Raw genomic sequence first — 25,526 nt, forward strand, 5'->3', positions numbered from 1 at the left:
AACCAAGATTTGTAATGAAGAGTTAAAAATATTCAGGAGATTATTTCGCACAAAAATATTCCCCCAAAGCCTGGTAACAAGTGATGTTTTGTTTTCCTGTGATGAAAGGAAACCCTCATTTCTTATTCCTGTAAATTTCCATTCAAGTTCATCTCTTTAGTAATGTACTGGCAGGTGTAAAATAATGGAAAACCTACCGATGCAAAGGGTGCCCGTTATATCTGGAGTATAGCCAGGTTTACATATGCAGCGATATGATCCTCTCTCATTGATGCACTCTCCATTCCGGCAGACATCGTGAATAACCTTGCACTCATCAATATCTGCAATGCAATAAATATAAATTCAGAGAGAAGACAAATAATAGGAAATTACTGTACCTGATTTTAGTGAGACTACTGTGTTTTGACAAGAAAAATGCAACATCCAAATAATGAAATGCTCCATGCATTTAGGAGGCTTGTATCTTTAGAAAGAAAAATATGGAAGGATTTAGGCAATGCAGCACAAATTTAACATTTAAATGTAATGAGCAAGCTTTAAATGCAAATGAATAACTAGAGTAGGAGGTCCTATCAAGAACCTCAAATAAAAGACTTGTTCAAGCTCCCATTTAAGCCAGTGACGAAGCTCACATTTTCTTTTACGAATCAGACCCAACGAAAATCAACAGGGATACTTCAGCATATTTGCAAGTGAAATTTGTGTAACATTTTCAAAATCACATAAGTGACTTATGAGCTGAAGTCCCATTTTCAAAGATCACACAGGGCCAGGTTTTTAAAGGTATATCGGTGCCTAAAGATGCAGATAGGTGCTTATGAAAATTCCACTAGGCACTTGTCTGCTTCTTTATGTGCCTTTACAAATCTGGCCTTTATGTACTTAAGAACCTACCTCCAAAGTCAAAGTGACTTAAGCACTTTTGAAAATATTATCCTTTATGTATTACGTTTCTTACAGGTTTGAGAAGCTGAGTGTAACACTGCAGCATAAACTCTGCTGCTGACAGCTCACAACACCACTGAACATCACTGGGGCCTACCTAGAGCAAGCTTAAGTCCCTCTTTTCCAATATTGCATGTTTTAAAGAAAGTTTTCCACTTCCTTCTCCAGGGTTTTTTAGTTAGCACTGCACACTAGAAAGAAAACTTCACCAAACGATGCAATATTGGGGTAAATGGGACTTACCTCTCCAAGGCTCCAGCACTTTTCATGGGGTGTGTGCATGCAGCTCACCAACCAAGAGCATGCTGGGGCATCACACTGAGCAGGAGCCCATGATCTTGGGGTGGGGAGAGAACAACACTTCTAAGAGCTGGGGAAAAAACACCAATGCTTAGCATCAGTGACTACTGTGCTGAAACTTCTCCTGGGTCATTTGGAGTACTCAGTGGTATGTTTAATTATAGATCCTGGTAACTCCATTGTATGTTTTTGTCCAGTTATCTTTAATCAAACCAAACAGGTAATTATACCAAACACAAATGCCAGGTTTCAAGTGTCCTCCATTAGGCACAGACAAAAAGCTCAGATCTGAGTGTGCAAACATCCACGGACACATAGGTGCTGGAACTAAGGGTGCTGCCACACACCCCCGGCTTGAAGTGGTTTCCATTTAATACAGGATTTACAGTTTGGTTCAACGGCTCTCAGCACCCCCACTATAAAAACTGTTCCAGCACCATTGCACGTTCATGTGCCAGACTACCTGATGTCTGCATACAAATGTACGTCCTGTCAGTGAATGATTTGGGGAGCCTGCTGAAATTTGGGATTTAGTTGGTGCCTAACCACCTGAGTTGGCTGCTCAAACACCTTTTTGCCTATGCACGAAGGTCCTCAGCAAATTCTGCATTCTCACCGTTGGAAAGCTTGCAGAAAATTTGGACCTAAATGTCTATGCGTTAAAATAAAGGATTTCTGAGTGCTCAAAAATGCAGCAAATGGAGTTTATACTTTATCTCTTGATTTCATAGTCGCTAATGTGGTTTTTTGATTGCAGATTTCCCCTTAAACTTTTACAGACAGAAGTACCTGCTCCATTGGTCATGTATCCTCGGCCATGGGGGCAAAGCTTTTTAAAGGCCACGGTGCCTGGGAAGGGGCAGATCTCACAGTTTGGCCCCCAGCCACGCCCGCCATCGCAGCAGCATTCAGACTTTGTGACAGAGTTCCTATTGCTTGATCCAATCTGACACAGACTTTGTAACACTTCAGTGAAGCAGTAGCCCTCTCTGTTGTCTGAAAGACAAATTATGTTGCAAGTAGAGTACTCGTGGCAATGACTGTAGGGGGGTCATGACATTAGAAATTTAGTCAGAAATATCAAAGAAAGGGAAGCATACTTAACCCTGGGACTGTGGAAGTGAGAATGAAAGTCTGGCAGCAGCAAGAAAGAGAACATGATGTCTGAGGGAAACAAAGGAGACAAGAAATTTAGTAAGAGGGTAGGAGTGAAGTCACAGTGTGCCTAGAAAAGTTGCACTTCTGTTTGAACCCAGAGAAAAGAAGAAGAAGGGCTGACTGAAAATAGAACGATCATAGACAAAAGGACAGAGTAACTCCCTGCTGATTGATACTAATCAACAGGAGGCTTTCATAATAAGCCAGTGCACTCTAACCAACTGATACAAGAGTACAATTAGCAAAGGAAGAATTTAGTGCCAGGATGGTGCCTAGTGACAGAGGGCTCCACCCTACAGACACTTAGGTAATCCCACTGAGTTCAAACTCTTGAGTAGTTCTGCAAAAACAATAATATATTATTAGCCAGTGAAATAATCCCAACCTACTGCAAACTTCCGGTACCAAATGAGATGCTAGTTGGCTTTGCTAAAGCATTAACCTGGTGCTTACCAAGGCATTCATTCTGGGTGTCACTGGCAGTGAATCCTTCATTGCATTCACATCTGTAGCTTCCTATTGTGTTGATACAACGTCCATTCTCACAGATCCCAGGTTTGGTTTGACATTCATTTTCATCTGTATTTTTTTAAAAAGATGTGACAAAAAATAAAATCCATAAACATGTTAGTCCAGGAGTCAAAAAAAAGTATGAAGTTTTGAACTTTGAATATATTCAGCCTGTGGACCCGATTCTCGACTGCCTGTGTCGTCATTAACCTCTGTGCAAAGAGAGTGTGCAACGCGGCCTGATTCAAATTCTCCATTCACTAACAATAGTGGTAGCATTTTACACTTATCTTCCATATGTGGCCACATATGTAAGGCATTGGAGAAGTAGGCTCTCCACGACCCTTTACCTGCAATTATGGGCACAATTATACAGGTAGATCTCTCCTCCCCAAATTCCTAAACAATTAGTCAAGTCCAGAATTGCCAATTTTTCTCCAGAATCTGGCTCTATTATCTGAAATTCAGCTCAGCTCTACTGGGAAAACGATTATCTCACAGAAGTTTAACACCTCAGTTTCACTTACCTACACAGCCCTCACCATCCTGTCTGCGCTGATATCCTGGTCCACATATGCACATGTAAGTGCCAATCAAATTTTTACACTCCATTTGTTTTGAGTCACAATCATGAATTCCTTCTTCACATTCATCCTGATCTGAAAGAGTTCATATTACAGAATCATACATACTTACAGAGAGAGATTCTCATGGAAACTCATAATAATGAGCTCTTCATTTTGAAAGTGAAATCACAAACAACTTCTTTCTGCTGTGCTAAATTAATAATTGAAAAATACTGGCCTGGAGGTAACTGATTTCACTTAAGGTGGGTAACCCTTTACATTGATACTATTACCCTTTTCATAGATTAATATATTTTAAGACCAATATAATCAACTAGTCTGACCTTCTCCATTATATGAGCAGGCCATAGACTTTCACCCAAAATTTTAAACTTCCCTAGGATGACCAAAGAGCAAGTGTGAAAAATCAGGAAGGGGGAGGAGAGTAATAGGTGCCTATAAAAGACAACCCCCCAAATATCGGGACTGTCCCTATAAAATTGGGACATCTGGGCACCCTAATCTTCCCCTCCAAGGCTCCCCAGGGATTTGTACCTGGGACTGTTAGCACTGAGAGAACTATACCCCAACTTGTCTGAAATTACAGTATCTTCTAACTATGAAACCTTACCTCTGCACATTCTCCTGTCTTCTCTAAGAACGTAGCCAGCTGGACACTTGCATTCATATGATCCGTAGGTGTTCACACATCGGAAGGCACACAGTAGAGAATTCTGAGCACACTCATTTACATCTGTATTCAGACAAACAACCATATGCAAAGTGAAACTTGCTTTTGCAAAAGACACCAGCTGAGAATGTATGTAGTTTAGTTTAGTTATAAATCAGAGATGCTAAATTGCTCAAGGTTAAATTTTACTGTCAGATCTGTGATTCTACTGACTGACTGTACACGTCTGCAGAGGACCAGGGCCAGGGCCACAGAAATCCCTGCTTGCCTAGATTTCCTTATGGGAGCAAGGCAGCAGAAATCACTGCCTGCAGCATCAATCTGGCAATTGGAGTAGTTGCCAGCTTTGTACTGCTAAAATACAATCAGTGTTAAATCAACACCTGCCCCCAGATCTTGTTTACTCTTACACGTGTTGTTGATTCTAGGCATTTTATTTTAGCTACCAACAAGACAACAGGCTCTTCTGTAGCCTGCATTTTACAAAATATTATCCTTATTGTGACCAACATCGCCTGAAACATATTTATTCATGTGCTGTGTAAACTGAACAAAACTACATTTAGTGTTTATGCATTTGATTTACCTCCCACTGAAGTCAATGGGAAACTTTCCACCAACTTCTGTGGGAATTGGATGAGGCCCTAAGTGCTTATTAACAGTGGCGCAAGCCAATCCAGTGGTAGAATTATTCTCCGATGCATTGCTGGAGAGAATTAGGTTATGCCAGAAGGTCTGAACTCTCACATCAAAGCCACATGCATAGTGAATACAATCAGTAACTTTTCTGGAGAGGGTACTGAATGGAACTTGCTTATGTTACTCCCAGCTGGGCAATCCATCAGCACGCACTAGCTCAGAAAGTGAAGAAGCTGCTCACTTACCTTTCCAGTTAGAAACAGGGTAACATAGTAAAAGGATTCACATTTGGATTGGGATTCCTGTATTTGAAGTGCTGATGAGGCTAACGTCTGCCATAGATAGTTGGAGACATTGCACAAGAGTATCTCTAGTTTGCCTGCTTTGGCACCTCAAAATTTATCAATTGTTTCTGAAGTTACTGATGGTTTACCATAAAACTGAAACTGAAAGACCCGTGCATTTGAGAGTCTTACCTTCACATGTCATCATTGGTCCTGGCTCAAATCCCTCATCACAGGTACATTCAAAACCACCTACAACATTCCTACAAGTTCCATTTCCACATGGATTTCCAACAGAGCATTCATCAGTATCTGCAAGCAGTTAAAACAAGACATGAATGCATTTTACAGGAGGCTGAAGCTGCAAGCGTCTGACTCTGATCACGTGCAAGGATTCTGCATTATTCATGAGCATGAGAGTTTAAAAACAAGGAATCAGTAAGGGTCCTAAACTGGAGTCGCGTCTATCACTACTACTCTTTATTGTTATACTTGGGGAATTAGGAGTCATTACAATGGAATACAACACTTTTACCTACCTACACATTGAGCTCCCTGAAGGATATAACCAAAAGGACATTCGCAGCGGAAGGATCCATCCGTGTTGATACACTGCCCAAATCTGCAGTTATCTGGGTCAAGGCACTCATCCACATCTTAGCCCAGAAACAAAAATGAAAGGGCTACAGTTAGTGAAATTAATTAAATGCCATTTTTTAGACTAATCTAGCATGACAAACATGAATTTAGGACTGCATATTCCACAACACACAATGAAAATATTTGAAAGGAGATTAGCTCACATGAGGGACAATAGGAACTTTCATGCCAAATTTTCCAAGGGTGGCACATAAGTTGCAATGATCTTAAAGGTTGGATAAAGAACCTTCTTAAGAGGGGTCCCAGTGAGAGGAAGCATCATGACATAGTAGCTATCTCACTCTCCTGATATCAAAAGAGTTACCCACAAGATTTGGGCTAGAGTGTTGTTTGTCTACAGAGGGAATTAGACCCAAGAATGTATACAGGTGAATTGGGACTCTGTGGTTTTAGTACTAAGAGAGTAAAACCATTTCTTACAGATGAGCTGGTTATAAATGTCGGTAAGAAGCGGAAATATGCAGCTTGGATCCCTTCTCTAGGTTCTTCAGATTTCTCCTGGTATGTCTGGTCATTATAATTTAAGACAGAGAACGGTCTCCTCAAGGTTAATTAATGGAGTGGGAGAGAAGTTCAAGTTTGAATTTTACATTTGTATAAATAATTCCACGCAAAGTGTCTGTACAAAACAAATCCAGGGCTTTTGAAAACATTTGCAGAGAATTGATTTTTAATTGGAAGGGAGGGTGCCTGATGGACAGGAAGTAGCCTGCTAGAGTTATGACCCTACGGTAATGTTCAGAACACCAATCACTTACCAAGCCGTGCATCCCCTGGTCCAATAAGGATGCCAATTCCAAATGGACAAATTTGACGAAACGCCTCTGTAAGTGAAATGCGTATGTTAAACCATGTAACAACAATTAATTACAGATAAATATATTATCAGTTTAACATATGGTGGGATGCAGCTTTCATTTATATATTACATTTAAGAGGGTGTGCGTGTGCACGCACACACACACGTACACATACACACTCAAATGTGGTACATAAAGTATATATACCTACACTCCTTTACATATAAAGTAACTGTATTCACTTCATTTTTATCAGGTACATATATAATCTGACAAACAAACAATTAGCATTGTTTATTTTATCCTTATGGAAGACATTAAGTAAAAGATTTCTATTAAAAGAAGTAAAATGTCAACAACGGTATTCTTTTTTCTTGTAACTAAAATTTCTGAAGAAAATACAGCCTGATCTGATTGTAAACCAATTTGTTGAATCCTGTAAAGCCACAGGTTAATAGCTGCCTTTTATACACCAAGTATTGATTTCAGTACAGATAGGCTGAGGTGCTGTTGCCTCAGTTCATCTTAGATTTACAATAGAATTAGTCTGATGTCAACAAACCACTCGAGCTCTTTTTGCAAGATATCAAATGGCAGAAGTCGTGCAAGATCAGGTTGCTGTCCACTCTTTGGTGTGGAGAGCATGTTCCCCCTTGTTTATATGAGTCAGTTAGCACACTCTGGACACTTGAAAAATAAATAAAATCATAAATTTCCACTACACTGAACCAAAAGGTAATGAGAATGGAAATGCTCACAAGATTTCCATCAAGTCAGATTCAGAAAATAGAACCCTTATGATTTTGAGTTAGACCCAGGACAAAACCCCCACACAAGCTTTGGGGTTGAATCCAAAACCACCCCTCATCCCACCCAGCCATAAAATTTGTGCAGGAAAGTGGAGTCTTGGATTTGAGATTAGATCAGACCCACCTTGAGATATTATTTATCTACTCTACACTCAGAATATAACATAGTTATAGTTGCAGATGTTTTGTCTCATGGCTTAATTTTAAAATATTACCTACATTTTGCTGAGATTGTATAAAATGAAATGAAACAAAACAGAACGGTGTATGATAGCATTAAAAATCAATCAAGTGCCAGACCAGCTGTTCCTCACAGAGAGTGAAATTCAGCCCCATGTAGAGTGTCAGCACAAGGGCTATGCATCACACAGGCGTTTAAAGTAGGGCTTAAAATGGGACATAAGTGATGCATAAGCCTTAGGCTGACCACCTGCTCAAGGGCACATTTCACACGGACTGCATCAGGGAATACAATACAATGTTTAAAAAATTCGGCATCCTCCATACTAAGGGAGTTTTCTAGGTTCAGAAATTTGTAAGCAATTTCTTTTTTAAAGATGGAAAAAAATAAAGAGCTTGATCTTGTCATCTGAGAACAATTCAGACTGGGACAAATGTATGTGTAGGCACTTCAGGAAAATGCTCTGAAGCTCACCATGCTTTTATAATTCACTCTACCTTTTTGACTTGTACAAAGATAGACCAATTTAATCACCCACGCTTAGGGAAGAAGCCTTCAAGAAATAGCACAATAGGGAAACCTGATGTTTTGTTTCTTGGCTTCTGAGAGTATAGTCTGCTCAACATCTCCATGATTTGTTCATGAGCTGAACCGCATTAACACATCATTGAAAACAGTAATACTGTTAATCGTGATTTGTCATTCTGAATTAATATACCTGTAACGTAATAGCACTGACACTGTGAATTCCCTAAGTGTCTATTCAGTAAAAAACTGTACACCAATACTTTAACTGAGCACAGCATGTGCTTCAGGGCTATCCTAAATCAGGGCTGCAATGAGTAATCAGTTTCACTGTTCCCCCTGTTATTTGAGTCTTTCATAGCTACAGGATGGAGAAAAACTTTTTAGCAATAAGAAAATGTGCCAAAGACAGGCAAGGAGGTTCAGAGAGGCAAGTGTAATACTTTTAGCTTTACAGTTTTTAAAAAAACTGACTAGATTTCAAGCTTATGGTGGCCCTTCCTAGATTTCATTTTGTTTAGATGAAATTCCCTTGTATCCCATAGATTTTTAAACTAACAGCCTAGCAAGGACTTAATGCTATTGTACCAAAATTTAAAAATAAAAGATGCATTAGAAAACTCCAGAGTAGAGACTTATCTGACTTTCTTTCCATAAAATAACCCAGAAATGCTACAAATATTTTTTGAGAAACAGGTATGTTTATGCCTTTCTATAGCACAAAGGCCTTTGCTTCATCAAAAGAAATATTAAGTGAGATGGTTACTACAGAGAATTCTTTGCTGGATGTCTAGCTGGTGAGTCTTGCCCACATACTCAGGGTTTAGCTGATCACCATATTTGGGGTTGGGAAGGAATTTTCCTCCAGGGCAGATTGGCAGAGGCCCTGGGGGTTTTTCGCCTTCCTTTGCAGCGTGGGGCATGGGTCACTTGCTGGAGGATTCTCTGCACCTTGAAGTCTTTAAACCACAATTTGAGGACTTCAACAGCTCAGACATAGATTAGAGGTTTGTTACAGGAGTGGGTGGGTGAGATTCTGTGGCCTGCATTGTGCAAGAGGTCAGACTAGACGATCATAATGGTCCCTTCCGAACGTAAAGTCTATGATTCAAACAAAATAATCTACTAGTCCTTGAGGAAGATCATTTTGTTTTCTAATTCCCACTTCTATGACTCTCAAAGTTATTGTTTGTCTTCTTTCAGTTCTGAGTGCCCATAATACCATGATTGCATTATATCTGATAACGTACCATCTCCTTCCTCTGGGCAAAGCTCACATGGGTCGCCCCATCCTTCTCCTTGCAAGGCGCAGCAACATTCTTGCTTGGAATGGTTTCTGGATTTGGGAACTGAGCATTTGCCATCTTCAAATTTGGTAAAGCAATAACTCACTCTCAGATCTGCACAAACAAAAGCACATTATAATACAGCTCTGTATTAAAGACATTAGGACTTGGTGCAATTGGTATGTGAAAATCAAAACTTAAGCTAATTACGAAAGAGCTTCCATATGGATGATCTTAAAAAGCATTGTTGTGGCCAGTGGTTACAGGGGATTGAAACAGAAGAGAGAGCTCTCTCTCTACCAACCAAGGAAGAGAAGATCCATGGGAGAGAATTGTTTACTCTAGCCAGGGAGAAGAGGGGGAGCTCCCCACTGCTTTAGAAGAGGAGGATGAGCTGTGCTCCTCCCAACCTCACTTTCCTTTCCTGCACCCCCTGAATATTAACTTAATTTATTTACATTCTATTATTAGAGCAATGATCTTTAGCTAATAAACCACGTGGAAACTAAAAAGCTTGAGTTAACCCTTGATGATAATGCTGTATGTAAAAAATAATCGAGTGGCAATTTTCAACAGCACCTTTTTCCTCCTCAATGCTTTACCAAATTAGAGATAAAGGCCCATTGGTTCTGTGGTACCACATTGTGCTCTTACATGTTGGGTAACCTAAACACTGGAACAAAAGTGAGATCGCAGACCACATGCCTCCAGCAGGCAGACAGCTGGCAACTCCTTAGGTTGGCACTCAGACAGCATAAGGGTCAGCTGCAGAAGCAGCTGCTCATCCAGTTTTCTGGCTACAAGATCAGTGCTGGGCACTGTCCAGACTTCAGAAAAACTCTAGGTAATGTGAAGTTTTAAACAGAAGCTTGTTTGGCTCAGTACACTCAAAAAAACCCAACCTTCCACTGAAAAAACACATTGCTTTAAGTTCAATGTACAGAAATAAATTAATTTTCCTGTGACAATCCACATGAAACACCTGTCCTCTTTCAGAAAAGATAAGATGAGGTTGCATTATTTCTACAGTTATTTTCTTGGCTTTGTGGGTGATTTTTCAGAAGAAGAGATTGATAGCACATGGGCTTTAAACAACAATGTAAGTGCGACTACTATTTTCACAGTGCCAAACCAAATGTTTACTGCAGGTTGGATTCATCTCACCAAAACCACAATCTCATTTAGCTACCATGGGATGAAGAGCTCACTAGGGTTTTAACAAGCATCCCTGTCTTGGGCCAAACATAACTACAGAGATCCTGAAAGGTCTTGTCACTGGTGATTCTTGCTGGGCCTACTGTACATTGCATTTGTGAACCTGGATATCTGTTTGTGAGTTTGGAAGTTTATATCTACTTGAGCTTCAAAGTCTTTGAGATGTCCAGCTCTTTAGTTTGCTGCACTTCTGCGCAGGCAGTAACAAGCCTACATCTTTCTATTCCTAGCTGTTCAGTTTTTGATCTCTTTTCTTAGTCAGTTCCATGTTTATGCTCAAAACACTGCACGTGATTCTGGTAGACAGGGCTGAATTAACTCTCCTGTGGACCCGGGGCTATTAGATTTTGTAGTGTCCATGTATACAAGTCTTTTTCCTAATTTAAAATAACATTATCAAAATTATGGCATCGAGGCTATTAATGTTATACTAAACTTGCCTGTTAATTAACATAAAAACATTCTGTGGTTATATTTCAGTCTTAAAACATGTAGAATATAGTTAAGTTAATTCAAAATAGCCTACCTCTTACCTTACCAGCTGCTATATTAGTTTCTTTCTGGGAGGGAGTTTGGGTGCAGGAGGGGGCTCCAGGCTGGGGCAGATATTGGGGTGCAGGAGAGCATGAGGGGTGTGGGCTGTGGAAGGGAGTTGGGTGCAGGGGGGGATTCTGACCTCAGGCAGGAGGTTGGGGTGCAGGAGGTGGTGTGAGGTGTAGGCTCTGGCCGGGAGGCGCTTACCAGAGGTGGCTCCCAGCCGGCAGCACAGCAGGGCTCAGGCAGGCTGCCTGCCTGCATGCCATGACCTCACGCTGCTCCTGGAAGTGGCTGGCTGCTGATGCGTCTCTGCACACCCCTGGGGGGAAGGGGACAGCGTGTCTCCGTGCGCTGCTCACACCCATACGCGCTGTCCCCACAGCTCCCATTAGCTGGGAACCAGCCAATAGGGGCTGCAGGGACGGTACTGGGGGCAAGGGCAGCATGCGGAGCCACCTCCCCCCACCTATGGGCCACAGAGATGTGCCAGCAGCCAGCCACTTCTGGGAGCGGTGTGGGGCCACGGCATGCAGGCAGCCTGTCTGAGCCCTGTTGCGCTGCTGGACTTTTAGTGGCCCGGAGATCACGATCGACTGGCAGAGGCTCCAGAATCGACCAGTTGATCGTGATCGACAGGTTGATCACTGAATTATATATAATTATCGATTTATTTTTGCAGGGTCCCCCTTAGCCCGAGGCCCTGGGCTGCAGCCCCTAAAGCCCCTCCATTAATCCGGCCTTGCTGGTAGAAGAACAAAGGCATCTAAATCCTTTAAAGCAGAGGGTGTTTACCCTTCTTACAATGCTGCTTTCAAAGGTTCTTCTAGTCTTTTCTTTACCACATCTTCCTGGTGAGGAATAGCATGTATTTGATGCTACTTAACATCTGCTAATCCTTTTTCACGTAAACTCTGTTCTTTTCGTCTACATTAGTATTACTCTAATGTAAGCTCTTCTGTATATTCATCCTCAGCTCCCACTCCATACACTTTGTTCAAAGTTCAGAGTAGCCGCCTCAGTCTTTATTTTTCACCTTTCCCCTCCTCTTAAGATTTCTAAACTTTTTCTCCAGGTCGGTGGGGAAAGGTTTCAAGGAGACAGGGTTCCGTTGCTTAACTCTGTGCCTTAACCATATCTTTTCACTCTTAATTGCTCCTCTCTCTCTTGTGCTGAGGAGACAGTGAGAGAGAATCTGGGACAGAGTACATAAGCATCAAGCTTTCTTTTTGAAAAACCACTATTAGATTGTTACTTTAGATTGTTACTTTAGAAACAGGCATCTAGTAAAGTTTTTAATAAACCCAAAGCAAATAAATATATAAAGACCAAAATGTATAAAATAACTTGCCTTGGCATCTTCTTCCTGTGGAAGACAGTACAAACCCTTCAGGACATAGGCATGTGAAGCTGCCTGGAGTATTGCTGCATGTACCCAAGGCACAGATTTCTGGTTCTTCTACACACTCGTCAATATCTGCAAGAAAAGGAACACAATACTTCAGCAATCAAAACTGCTGTATTGGCAGCTGCAAAACACAAAAGGTAACTGACAATACCCAGCATAGTAATTGAGATCCAGCAGCTATTACACTGCATAGTTTCAGCTGAGAGCAAATCCCTGTGCCTTAATAAAAATAAACTTTAGCGCTCTATTCATAATAAATCCAGGTGTGCAATTTGGGACTAACTTCCAAAGACGTTTTCAGTGGGCATGCCCACAATAATGAGACATCTCCAGGCCATACAGGCCTTTAAAAATGTCTTTCCGGGCGTCACGTCCTCCAGTCTTTGCTCAGGCAAAACTCAGACGGATTTTTGCTCGAGTAAATACTAAGTGATGACAGCACAGGCTATCTAGCATTTCACATTACCAAGAGAAAAGTAATACTGCGTATTTAGATACCATAGCGATAGGTACCTAGACAGACTAATGGGTTGCCCCCCAAATGAGTAAAAGTTTCTGTGGCTGCATAGCCTAGAAGGATTAATTTATCTATTTTTTTAAATCAATACCATTTATACTTTATCATACATATTATACTGTACACATGTACATAAACTTTACAGGATACTTAATTTTGTTGGAATTATTCTATTTTATGATTAGGTTCAGACACTTGACAGGGGTCAAAAATGACACGTCAAGGCCTAAAGATAGGCATGACTATACATATTATTAGGACTGAGAGCTGCTTTTGACCAGGCTGCCATTATGAAATACGAATGACCCTTACATACCTTCACACCTGTCATTTTGCAGAACGTATCCAGGAGGACAGATGCATCTATACGTTCCATCCAGGTTCTGGCACGTGCCAGGTGAGCATCTACCAGGCTCCACTGCACACTCATTGATATCTGAAAGCAAAGAAATGAAGGAACAATATTCAGAACAGTTATTGAGGCAGCTCTAATCCTGCTCACATCAAGTCAAGTGCAAAACTCTCGGTGAAAAGAATGGGAGCATCTATCACACGCAGGGCTCTCTGAGGGCAGGGAGGCAGTCCTTTTTTACAAGGAGTTTAATGTGCTTATAAATTATCTTATAAATCAAGAAAGACGAAAGATTCCTCAGCCCAAGAATCAATATCAATTCATCCCCATGTCAGACATGGACAGGGATATAAGTGGATTAAATGTATCTGGAAGGGAGCAGGCACCCAAGAAGTGTGAAGTGCCACCATATGCTGAACACTTTTATTAAGCACCCGAAGCCTTCTGTTACGCTGCTCCCTGTGCCTTAAACAGTCTCCACCACCTTGTCCTCCAAGCATCCACCCTCACCTTCTTTAAAACTGGCTTCCTCCAGGAGTCCTGCCTATCTTCTTCCCTTCACCACTAATTCCCCACCACCTGCCTTTCCTGATCTGTTCTGTGTCCTGTTGTCTTGCTTTGATTATCTGCCTTACAACCTGATCCTGAAAACACAACTGCATGTATACTTACTTTTATGCACAGTGCCATTGAAATTATACAAAGGAGCAATCATATGGGTGGGAGAAAGGCTCTGCTGGACCAGGCCCCTATGCAAGGGTGCGTGCTGGCCAGGAAAGGTGTCATACTATACATTTGTAAAGTGCCATGGTAATCTAGAGAGCTATGTACATTCTTATTAAGAAGAATCAATAACTATTATAAAAGAATGCAGTAAAATCGGACTCCGATGAAAGGGGAAGATCTGGGAAAGTCACTGGACCTGTTTGTTTCCCTCAAATATATGCAAGATGTTTTTTAAAAAAGATTACACGCAATGGCCTGCAAGGTATTTGACCGCCCCCCCCCCCAAAAAAAAAAATCCCCAGAGAGGAGACAAAGGTAGTTTTAGCCAGTCCTAGAGCAAAATTCCTTCCTGGCTGTGTGCACAATAAGTGAGTATTAATGAGTATTTCAAGGAATACAATATTACAATGCAGCATGCTACCACAGTATTTGTGCTTTTCGACTAGAGCATAGTGATAGCAGGGGAAGTTCTTCTCTAACCTGCCTTTTTCTCACCATTTTACCTGGGAACATGTACTGAGGATTTACGGTCCTCTTGCCATAGTAACCAATGCTAGATTAAAACCTCACCCACACAGGTCCTGCCCTCGGGGGACACCTCATAGCCATCGTTGCAAAGACACTGGAAAGACCCAACTGTGTTTATGCACCGGCCATTCCTGCAGAGCATCCCATTTCCACTTGCACATTCGTCCACATCTAAAACAAAAAACTAACATGAGAAATGCATGGCGAATATCCACAAAGATTAAATACACGTAAGAAGGAAATCTGTTTATTAAACTGACTTTCATCCTCACAGCACAATATTGATACATTCAGGGTGGCATAATTATTTATCTGTCTCTTTATCCCCAAATGTGGGCCCTGATTCTTCTAAGGGATATGCACACGTGGGTTCTTTCTCCCACCTGGAGCCCCATTTGCATTCAGTAGGGCCACAGACAGACAGCCTTTCACACACTAGAATCCCATTACTTGCAGAGATTTTAAGTCCACAGTATTCCTGTCCCTTTCTGTCACCTCCTGAAGAAAGTCAAAACAGTTTTCTTCTGTATCATAAATATTTTTGCTTTCCTCAAAAACTATTGGGAAAAAATTGCAGCCAATTTATTGTTTTATGGGATTCTTAGATAGATAGATAGATACTTAGAACTGACTGTATATTCGGAGGCATATGTTCAAGTGGCTGCCAGAAGAGGGGAGTAAATTACATAGCAAGAGATTAGAGAGACAAGGTGGGTGAGGTAATATCTTTTATTGGACCAACGTCTCTTTTATTTTTATTGGTCCAATAAAAGATACTACCTCACCCACTTTGTTTCTCGAATATCCTGGGACTGACACGGCTACAACTACACTGCATAGAGTGTGAGACTGATAAACTGGCTTCCAGAGCAAAGAAATTGCTCTTTACCTCTAATTGTATTAACTATACAGCTGGGATTTGAATTCACTGGAAAAATATGGTGTTTATGACTATGTAATTAGAATAACAGACAATCTTAGAAAACCTGGACTGGTCTCAGCAACAGTTTTAGTACCTCCTTACCTATGCAGTCATTATTGTGTGAGAGAATGAATCCATTGTCACAGCGGCAGTTGAAAGAGCCGACGGTATTTCTACATGTTCCATTGCCACATGGATCTTTTTCACACTCATTAATATCTATGAAAGAAAAGCAGCACCAAGAACTCCTGTTACTAACTGATAGTGAAGAGGGAGGCCAGATAGCCAAACAATGTGCAAAGAAATGAACTAATCCTGGATTACTAAAAGAGCAAATGGGAAAATAGAGATTAAGTTTCCCTTAAAAAAAAAAAAAAAAAAAAAAAAAAAAAAAAAGGAAGATATGAGACAGGATTATACATTTGACTGACAATGTCAAAAGATGGTTTTTTGAGCAAGGGCTGATCCACAACTTGTTTACATGCAGCTTCCATCTTGCCGTTTCCAAAGGAGGCATACATTAACCTTGTCTATAAGGGATCTGCTGTCTTCCCAAGGGCTTTTAGGTGGCTAGCCACTTCTAACCCAGACACGCCCAAAATCTCAGTAAGAAAACTGGGTGAAACCCAGAACAGAGGGTGCATTTCTTCTCTCCCACTCTAATAACGTCCCCATGGAAAAGGGACAAATTGGCCCGAATCTGACTAGTTTTATCTGAGATGAGCGCTACCCAAGCAAATGCTTAGAAGGCTTAGATGCAGTAGAGTATATTCTGAATTTACTGATTGCATAAGTGGGCACAAGTCCTCTGAAGTCAGCAAGTAATTTGGCCCTAAACCTGAAGCTTTCAAAGGGCTTAACATGAAAGTTCTTGTTTTACTTAAACAGCTTTGCTTCTGCCTCGCAGGAAATCAGTCCTTTACTTGCTTCAACATTAGACAGTTTTACAATTATTGCATTGCAATGTTGCATTATTAATCTGTGGAACTCATTTCCCCGAGGTATGATTGAAACCAAGGGGTTAGTGAAATTCTAAAAAGGATGGAATATTTATATGAAGAACAAAAACATCTCTCTACAGCTATGTTAGGTAGGATATTTTTTTTTTAAAGTCATAGGCACTATATGCTTCAGAGTATAAAACAACCACTAACTGAGGCAGAATAAACTTAGCCAATGGTCAGTTCTATCCATAATTGTCAACTAAGGTGTTGCTTGCTCCTTTTTCTGAAGCATCTATTACCGGTCACTGTCAGAAGCAGGTCACTGGACGAAAAGTGCCACTGGTCTACTCGGATCTGGCAATTACTATGACAGAGAAAAGGCCTCAAACCCCTTACTCATTAATCTAACAGCATAACTTGATACTTGCCTATGCACATCGTTTGGTCAGCATTGGTTTTGAATCCCGAGTGACATATGCAGTAGAATCCTCCAACAGTGTCAATACACTGGCCATGGCTACAGATATTGGGAATTTCCAGGCATTCGTTGCGATCTGTAAATAAAAGGCATCTGAAAATTGTTCCATAAACCATAAAGCCAGAAACAAACTATAAGTGGCAACTATGAAAACTAGTATCCAATTCATGGTTCTAATTTAAAATGACAATTATTCTCTCATGGCAATAAAGTACTAATTTGTTAACACAAAATGGAATATTCATGGTAAATTAATTTTTGCAACATTTGCAGATTTGGAAAATAATTGGGAAAAGTTACTTACAAGTGACTATTTCTAGATACAGCAACAGGGCACAATGGGAATAAAAATAATGCAATGTAATTGTGTAGGAAAATCTCTCTTATGCTGAATTAAACAGCTTGTAAACAAAGACAATAAACAATTGTGCAGTGGTTTGGGAGGTTTAAGAGCTTTATCTGTTATGGTTATACATATTTCCAGAGGAAAATACTACTTGCTTGCAGACATGTTTGATTATAGTACTGAATGTAATATGATCACCTTAATAACTATCAGAGAACTCATACAAATGAGAAATGGAGTGAACACTGGCCTGTCCCTGCACTAGGCTCTCAGAAAGCCAAAATCCAATGTGCAAGCAGAGTGGTGCACAAATAATATGGCTACAGTGGTGCACCCAAGTGTGGTTGCATCTAAATCTCATCTAAAGTGACACTACGTAAACCACGATCAATGGGAGTGTGATTAGCTTAAAACAGGGACATGTCTGGCAAATAATTTGGACAGCACATTTCCTGACAGTAGCCACAAATGCTTAATAGCACCATCTTGCACAGAAGAGCAACAAAAAGTACCATACCATGCAGTGCTGGCCCAGTGCATGACATGCTGATTTCTAATAGCAGGATGTCTTTTGCACCAGTTGGATATGTGACTACTCACTGCTACCCTTGCTGTGAATGCTTTCCTCTGTAAGTTCAGGATTTAACCAGCAGTCAGAAAAACACATATAAAGAAGCAGAATGTTTACTATTCAGCACATTTCTCCCCATAATAAGAGGAAGTAGAGATGGAAAAAAATCTAGTAAGGTGATCTTGTCTACCTCCATTCCAATGAGGGCTGGTTCCATTCAGTATACTCCTAAGTGTTTTGTCTATTCTCGTTATAAATGACTCAAGAGATGGGGTACTCCCTTTTCTCTTCAAAGCCATTTCACAATCTAACAAAATGTGGCTAATTAGGTAAATTTTTCCTTATATTCAGTCGAAAGAAAGAAGCAGCTTCTGCCTGGTGATGGAGAGATCCATGAACAGGAAGTCCCCTGTTCTGTCCTCACAACTTTCAATGGTTGCACTCCAAACTTTATGGCCATCATAGACCCTGGGAGCTTCTTTTGTGATGAACACAGAACATTAGGAACTGGGAAGCGGCACTCTCTTAGGCATTATGAAAGAAAGTTGGATGCAAATTATTATCTTGCCATAACAGGTAACACCTGAAGAATTCTATTTAGATACTGAGAGGAGTAACTAGCTCAATCTGTCTGAGGCAGCAACGGGTCATATTTGGATATAATAGCACACAAACAGTTCTAGTGTTACCATTTTCCATGCAGTGGCTGCTCTGTGGGCCCAATCCTACAAGGTGCACAGCACCCTAAACTTCCATTATTTCAGTAAGGTTGCCAGGCACTTTTCTCAGGGCTTTGCTGGATCAAACCCTTCATCAAACACTTTTATTTTGACTGTGATTGTTCCACCTTATTTTCACTAAATATAAAATAAAAGCAAAATACAGGGAAGTAATGCTTGTGCCAATTTGTATTAGGGTATTGTGGCTCATATCAGAACCTTCCCTGGTTTTCCTGTTCTGTTAAAATGAAGGAATTACAACAACAATCATGTTAACAACATGCTAAATATTTGCACATGTTGCCATGTATCTTAACAAAACAAGCTTTAGTTCTCAAAGTGATTTTCTTTTCTGCCCCTACACCCTTTTCCCATGAAGGTCTCGTAAAACAATGCAAAACTGCACTGCAGTGAAAAGTGCACTTCCTAAAACTCAAAAGCTTAGAAGCAGAAAATCCAAGGAAAATGTTATCAAGTTCCTTTGTAATTATTATTTTGTCCAGAAATGTATACAATGTTTACAGCCACTTGGCACACAATCCTGTATAGAACCTTTGCGATTCTTTAAATAATCAAGATAACAAGAATACCATTCTTGCTATGATGTCATCCTTGGAAAACAGAGTGAATGGAACAGAGAACTGTAGTCCCAGTCAAATAAGTATATTAAAATAATCTCCAGAGTCTTGTTTAATTCTATAAAAGTGTGAAAAGCTTCTTAAACTTTCTAAGCTAGCTATTGAACATCACCTCGCAAATAAGACCACCTTGTCATCAGAGACTACTAAAAGACAGTGATTATTTGTGAAAATCTGAGCGGTAAATAGTGTGCTAATGTTAAGATTTTGTCATGGTTATTTTCAGTGAAAGTCACAGACAGGTCGTGAGCAATAAACAAAAATTCACAGCAGCCCATGACCTGTCTGACTTTTACTAAAGATAATCGGGGGGATGGGGAAAGCGTGTGTGTGTGTGTGCGTGCGTGAGTGAGTGTTGGAACCCCATGGTGGGGACAACTGACAGCCTGAGCCCTGCCAGGAGAGTGTGGGAACTGCATCGCCACAGTGCAGGGCACATGGCCTTGGCTGAAGCCATGGGGCGGGGGCACACGGCCCCAGCTGCAGCCATGGGTATATAGTCTCCGGTCCCAGCTGTAGGTGTTGACAGCTGAAGCCGAAAAAGTCACAGGGTCCGTGACTTCTGTGACTAAATCATATCCTTAGCTATACACATTTAGCAAGTGATAATGCAAACCACAGTAATTATGTAGAGGAAGGGGAAAATACTGCACTTTCCCTAGGAAGTTTTTGAATTTTCAGGGCCAGATAACAGTAGTTTTCCTTGGCTTTACCTCCACAGATATATCACAAATGAAGGGTTAAGCACAACAGAGTTCAGGAAGGAGCTTTAGGGATAGATGGGCACAAATGGCCTATTTAGAAACCTAACTGCCACTTGTGCCTTTGAAAATCTACCTGTTAGTCTTTATGAATTTTCTGACTATAACACTAACCATGTAAGTTCTTCTAGTTCAGTTTATTCTTAGTTTCATTTTCATTTTTAAGGTTAATTAAATAAAAGCTAGAAAAATATTATGTGGCCGTGTATGAGATTCAAATAATCTTTACGCGCTGTATGATACTACTCCATAGCCAGACACTGTGGTCTGTTATGGAGGTATATGCACAGGGTCCATCCAGCTAACACTAGTCACGCAGTAAGCACTGTACTGAGTGCAAGTCAAGGCCAGATTTTACTTGTAACCAATAATGAAAATACTTTATTCAGTGTTTGATTCAAAGGATACACTCTTTTGGCAGATGACATTTCAAAGCCCCTCTTTGGAAGTTCTCTGGTTAGACTTATTTTGCAATCACACACCTGAATTTTTGCAGGCATGAAGTGTATTAACCATGAGAGAGATAAAAAAGCAGAACATTCATCAAAACCTTTGTATATTGTTAGAAGGCAGGTCCTTACAGCTCAAAAATATAGTCTGCACACATTCCAATAGAGCAGTGGTCCCCAAACTGTGGGGCACTCCCTCTATGGGGTGTGGAGGAATGTCCAGGGGAGCACCACCCAGGCCCACTCTGCCCCCAGTTCCGCTCCGGCCACAGCCCCAGCTCTCAGCCCCCGGCCAAAAGCCCACTTCTGGCTGCAGCCCCCGGCCCAGGGTGGGGGCGGACCAGGTGGACACATTCCATTACTGGTAAGGGGAGCACGAGAGGAAAAGTTTGAGCACCACTGCAACAGAGGGTTGTTGAGGGGAAAAACCTATCTTCTCCCTACATTCTTATCATCATATTAGTTTAGAGTGACACAAACACTACAGCCTTTGTTAAAGAAAAAATATGATTTTAAAGGTTTTATTTTTAAAGCCACTATCTACTGCATACTGAGATACAAACAAGCCTGGAAATACTCACCAGCGCACTGGCCTGTTGACGTGAACCTATAGCCGGCTTTACACTCACAGCGATAGCTGCCAGCTGTGTTGACACATTCTGCATTTCGTTGACACACTGGTCCATTCTGGCATTCATCAATATCTATCAATGCAAGGCAGAATATGATTTTTCGGATAAACTGACCATGGACAAGAAAACCAAATGTATTTTTAAACTCAAAGGGATGCTCTCTAACCTACAGTTAAGGAATTTTTTTGTTTGGTACCAAATGTATTTTTTTGTATTTAATGTATTTTTTTAAATGCAGAGAAAAATACTTCAATGAGAGTAGATTTTTGGTTGGATTTAAATATTTCCCCACTATGATTCTGAACGTGCATGCAATCCATCACTGAAATTCATCCCTTTGCAGGTAGCCAATAGAAGGCTCTTTTGAAATCTACGGGCCTTTGGCTGGCACTCTGACCATGGGTGAATTTCAACCTGCGACCCCAGTCCTGCACTATGAACCCTGCAGATGGACTGCTGTGTCCACACAAAGATCCACTGAAGTCTCCGAGGTTCCACACTGATCACAGTGCAGGATTGGAGCCCAAGTGTGTAACTCTCAATGACTTTAACAGGAGTTCAACATAATAGTGACATGCAAATAAGACTTTTAATACAATTCTTTCAGTTTTTAATAACCTTAGACTCTAGTAAAAACACAGGTGAGGACAGTTAGGAAAAAAATCATTTTCACCCAACAGTTTTTCTTTGAAATATTTTTTTTTCTTTTGAAAATTCTTAAACTGAATTTAATTATTAATTCTTTACCTGCAACTTAATTGAGAAGATTTTTGTTTTAACTAATTTTCCTCCCTGCTGCCTGCCAGCAGAGCAGATGAGCAAATGACACATTTTCCATCTGTAATATTAACCAGTGTCAGTTCCAGTTTATTTACTGTGGGTGGCTGGGGGTTGCATGGGACACACCCATTTACAATAGCTGTACTGTTGTATAGAATTCCTAAAGGCGAACAGGAACTGAAATACCTGCTGTCATGAATAATGCAAGCACTAGCTACCCACAAAGAGGAAGACAGCATTAGAAAGAAGAGAGAGTGTAAGCCAGCCTGGTAGCTAGGGGTAGTAGTGTGTAATAACGAACATGCGACCTGGGCCTGAATTTGCATTCTCAGTCCCCAAAAAGGCAAGGGCTGGAAGCATTACAGAGGCAACATGTGCATTTTTCCAGGGGTGGAGTGTTACCTTGGTTATTCAATAGCAACACCTGGGCAGCAGCAAGTGAGTTCTGAAAGCATCTTGTTTTAGCTCCCCTGACTGGCACACACTGTGGTGGGGGAAGGGGTGCACACAAGAAGGTGAGGAGTTATACGAAGAAACAGATAAGGACTTCAAGAAACTAAAGTTTTATTCTGGGTGGCCTATTGCCAAGTGCCTAGCTTTCATGGACTTGTCAGCTTCCCTAGAAGTGCTTCGGTCCTCTTGGGGAGGGTATATTGTTCCCTGGAAAAGTTATTGCCTCCTGGCAGCTGTGTGAAACGGAGGAGATATAGTACCCAAAGCAACTCAGCATTATTCTTCATGAAGAAAATACAAAGCATTTGTTTGTGTTGTAGCTGTGTTTTTTTAATCATACAGTAGGTTTAAAAAGATATATTTTTCATTCCAGATACTATTTTGAAACTTGATAAATGCATCAGCCACATCCCATTAAAGAGCATCAGCTAACCTATGGGACATAGCAGATACTCATGCGGACAGACAGTGTGATCTAATAGAAAGAGAACTGGACTGGGACTCAGCAGACATGGGTTCTATTCCCGGATCTGTCACTGACTTGCTCAAATATGAAACGGCAGAACTACTAACTGTGGTACGTAACTGATCATTTAAATCGGCTTCTGTACCAGATGACTGGAGGATAGCTAATTTTTCAAAAAGACTCCAGAGGCAATCCTGGCAATTACATGCTGGTAAGCTAACTTCAGTACCAGGCAAATTGGTTGAACTATAGTACAGAACAGCATTATCAGACATGTAGATGAACATGATTTGCTGGGGAAGAGTCAACATGGCTTTCGTAAAGGAAGTCATGCTTCACCAATCTATTAGAATTCTTTGAGGGGTTCAGCTAACATGTGGACAAGGGTGATCCAGTGGGTATATTGTACTTGGACTTTCAGAAAGCCTTTGACAAGGTCCCTCACCAAAGGCTCTTAAGCAAAGTAACCAGTCATGGGATAAGAGGGAAGGTCCTCTCATGGATCAGTAACTGATTAAAAGACAGAAAACAAAGGGTAGGAACAAATGATCGGTTTTCAGAACGAAGAGAGGTAAATAGTGGTGTCCCCCAGGGGTGTGTACTGGAACCAGTGCCGTGCATCATATTCATACATGATCTGGAAAAAGGTGTAAACAGCGAGGTGGCAAAATTTGCAGATGATAGAAAATAACTCAAGATATTTAAGTCCAAAGCAGACTGTGAAGAGTTACAAAATGATCTCACAAAACTGGGTGACTGGACAACAAAATGGCAGATGAAATTCAATGTTGATAAATGCAAAGTAATGTACATTGGAAAACAATCCCAAATATATATACAAAATGATGGGATCTAAATTAGCTGCTACCATTCAAGAAAGGTATCTTGGAGTCACTGAGAACAGTTCTCCGAAACAGCCACTCAGTGTGCGGCAGCAGTCAAAAAAGCTAACAGAATGTTAGGAACCATTAGGAAAGGGATAGAAAATAAGAGAAAATATCATAATGCCTCTATATAATCCATGGCATGCCCACACCTTGAACACTGCATGCAGTTCTGGTCACCCCATCTCAAAAAAGATATATTAGAATTGGAAAAGGTACAGAGAAGGGTAACAAAAATGATTAGGGGAATGGAACAGCTTCTGTACGAGGAGAGATTAAAAAGACTTGGACTTTTCATCTTAGAAAAGAGACGACTAAGGGGATATGACAGAGGCCTATAAAATCGTGGCTGGTGTGGAGAAGGTAACTAAGGAAGTGTTATTTACTCCTTCACGTAACACACAAACCAGGGGTCACCCAACGAAATTAATAGGCAGCAGGTTTCAAACAAACAAAAGGCTGTACTTCTTCACACAGCGCACAGTCCAGGGGATGTTGTGAAAGCCAAAACTATAACGGGATTTAAAAAGAACTAGATAAGTTCGTGGAGGATAGGTCCATCAATGGCTATTAGCCAGGATAGGCAGGGATGCAACTCCATGCTCTGGGTGTGGGAGTGGATGACTGGGGATGGATCACTCAACAATTGCTTGTTCTGTTCATTCCCTCTGATGCACCTGGCATTGGCTGCTGTCGTAAGACAGGACACTGGGCTAGATGGACCATTGGTCTGACCCAGTATGGCCATTCTTATGTTCACAACCACCACAGAAAATGAAGGAAATCCATACCATAATCTTTAATTGTTTCCTGACAGTGACTAAGGGCTTTTGTACATGGCATGGCAAAGCACTCCAGAGAGATGCGATATGTTTTGTGCACTAATGTGCTGCGCTCTAACTCCCTGTATAGACCACGCTGATGTGCTCTAAAAGGTACCTAGTTGTCTAGTCCAGGCAGCTAGAGCACAACATGCGAGCTTTCTCTACAAATCACGTCATTTTAGGGCATTCTGCCAGCACCGAGTAGCCAGCCCCTAACACACTGAACATTTATCCAGATTTACTTTACATGAGAATCCACTACAATATTTTTGATCATGACTTTGATCTTATTTTCATTACGAAAAAAATATCAGCTTGGAAGTGAACGCTGGTCTTGATCTGACATGGGAAGACCACCCACTGCTCATATTTACATCCAGACCATGAAAAGTAAGAAGATTCACTTGCCACAACTGGTTGACTCAAACTCATTCAAGACTTTTATACTAATTGGAAAATCGGGTACTTTGTTTCCAACAGAAAACATATATGGCACCAGATTTTCCAGCAGGAAGCCAAAATGTCTTCATTAAGACATGCCTGGCCCACATTTCTCTGATCCTAGTATATACCCCTGTTATGGATGAATTTGCAAGTACATTAGATTTGCCAGTATTTGACCCAATTTCTGTTTGTGATGGAAGTATAAGCCTCTTACCTTCACAGATCAGCAACTTGTCATTGTAAAAGAATCCCACTGGACACTCGCATCTGAAGCTGCCAACCATGTTTATACAGACTCCATTCTCACAGACTCCAGGGATCTCTCGGCATTCATCAATGTCTGTAACAATCGATTTTTAAATAGTCTGAAAGTGCCAATTCATTCAATCCCCTTCTATAGAAATGTTTTCTTATTATCATGGGATATTATCACAATGTTTATATTAGCAGCATGATCCTGTTACTGTGTAGAAAGGCATCAGACATTCAATAATTCCTACGCATGCTGGAAAACTAACTAGTCTACTCAATGGCTCTCATTTTTCACTATACCCAAGATATACCCAGCCCAGGGCAAG

At 40.8% G+C, this 25,526-nt stretch overlaps 1 protein-coding gene across 1 annotated transcript in view; it reads right to left on the reverse strand.

Moving 5' to 3' along the window:
• The window catches only part of FBN1 (fibrillin 1), a 217,129-nt gene that overhangs the window by 16,782 nt on the left and 174,821 nt on the right, over window positions 1-25,526 (reverse strand). The window contains exons 44-59 of the mRNA XM_074966374.1: window positions 25,163-25,288; window positions 21,047-21,169; window positions 16,932-17,057; window positions 15,662-15,778; window positions 14,680-14,808; window positions 13,348-13,467; window positions 12,458-12,583; window positions 9,322-9,471; window positions 6,515-6,580; window positions 5,636-5,752; window positions 5,289-5,408; window positions 4,114-4,236; window positions 3,444-3,575; window positions 2,860-2,985; window positions 2,038-2,244; window positions 198-323 (exon numbers count right to left, since the gene is read on the reverse strand). Of these exons, the coding sequence (XP_074822475.1) occupies window positions 198-323; window positions 2,038-2,244; window positions 2,860-2,985; window positions 3,444-3,575; window positions 4,114-4,236; window positions 5,289-5,408; window positions 5,636-5,752; window positions 6,515-6,580; window positions 9,322-9,471; window positions 12,458-12,583; window positions 13,348-13,467; window positions 14,680-14,808; window positions 15,662-15,778; window positions 16,932-17,057; window positions 21,047-21,169; window positions 25,163-25,288 (2,034 nt within the window). The remainder of the gene's footprint in view (window positions 1-197; window positions 324-2,037; window positions 2,245-2,859; window positions 2,986-3,443; window positions 3,576-4,113; window positions 4,237-5,288; window positions 5,409-5,635; window positions 5,753-6,514; window positions 6,581-9,321; window positions 9,472-12,457; window positions 12,584-13,347; window positions 13,468-14,679; window positions 14,809-15,661; window positions 15,779-16,931; window positions 17,058-21,046; window positions 21,170-25,162; window positions 25,289-25,526) is intronic.

This window comes from Natator depressus, chromosome 10 (genome assembly GCF_965152275.1).
Source record: "Natator depressus isolate rNatDep1 chromosome 10, rNatDep2.hap1, whole genome shotgun sequence".
In the NCBI taxonomy this organism is placed as follows: domain Eukaryota; kingdom Metazoa; phylum Chordata; order Testudines; family Cheloniidae; genus Natator; species Natator depressus.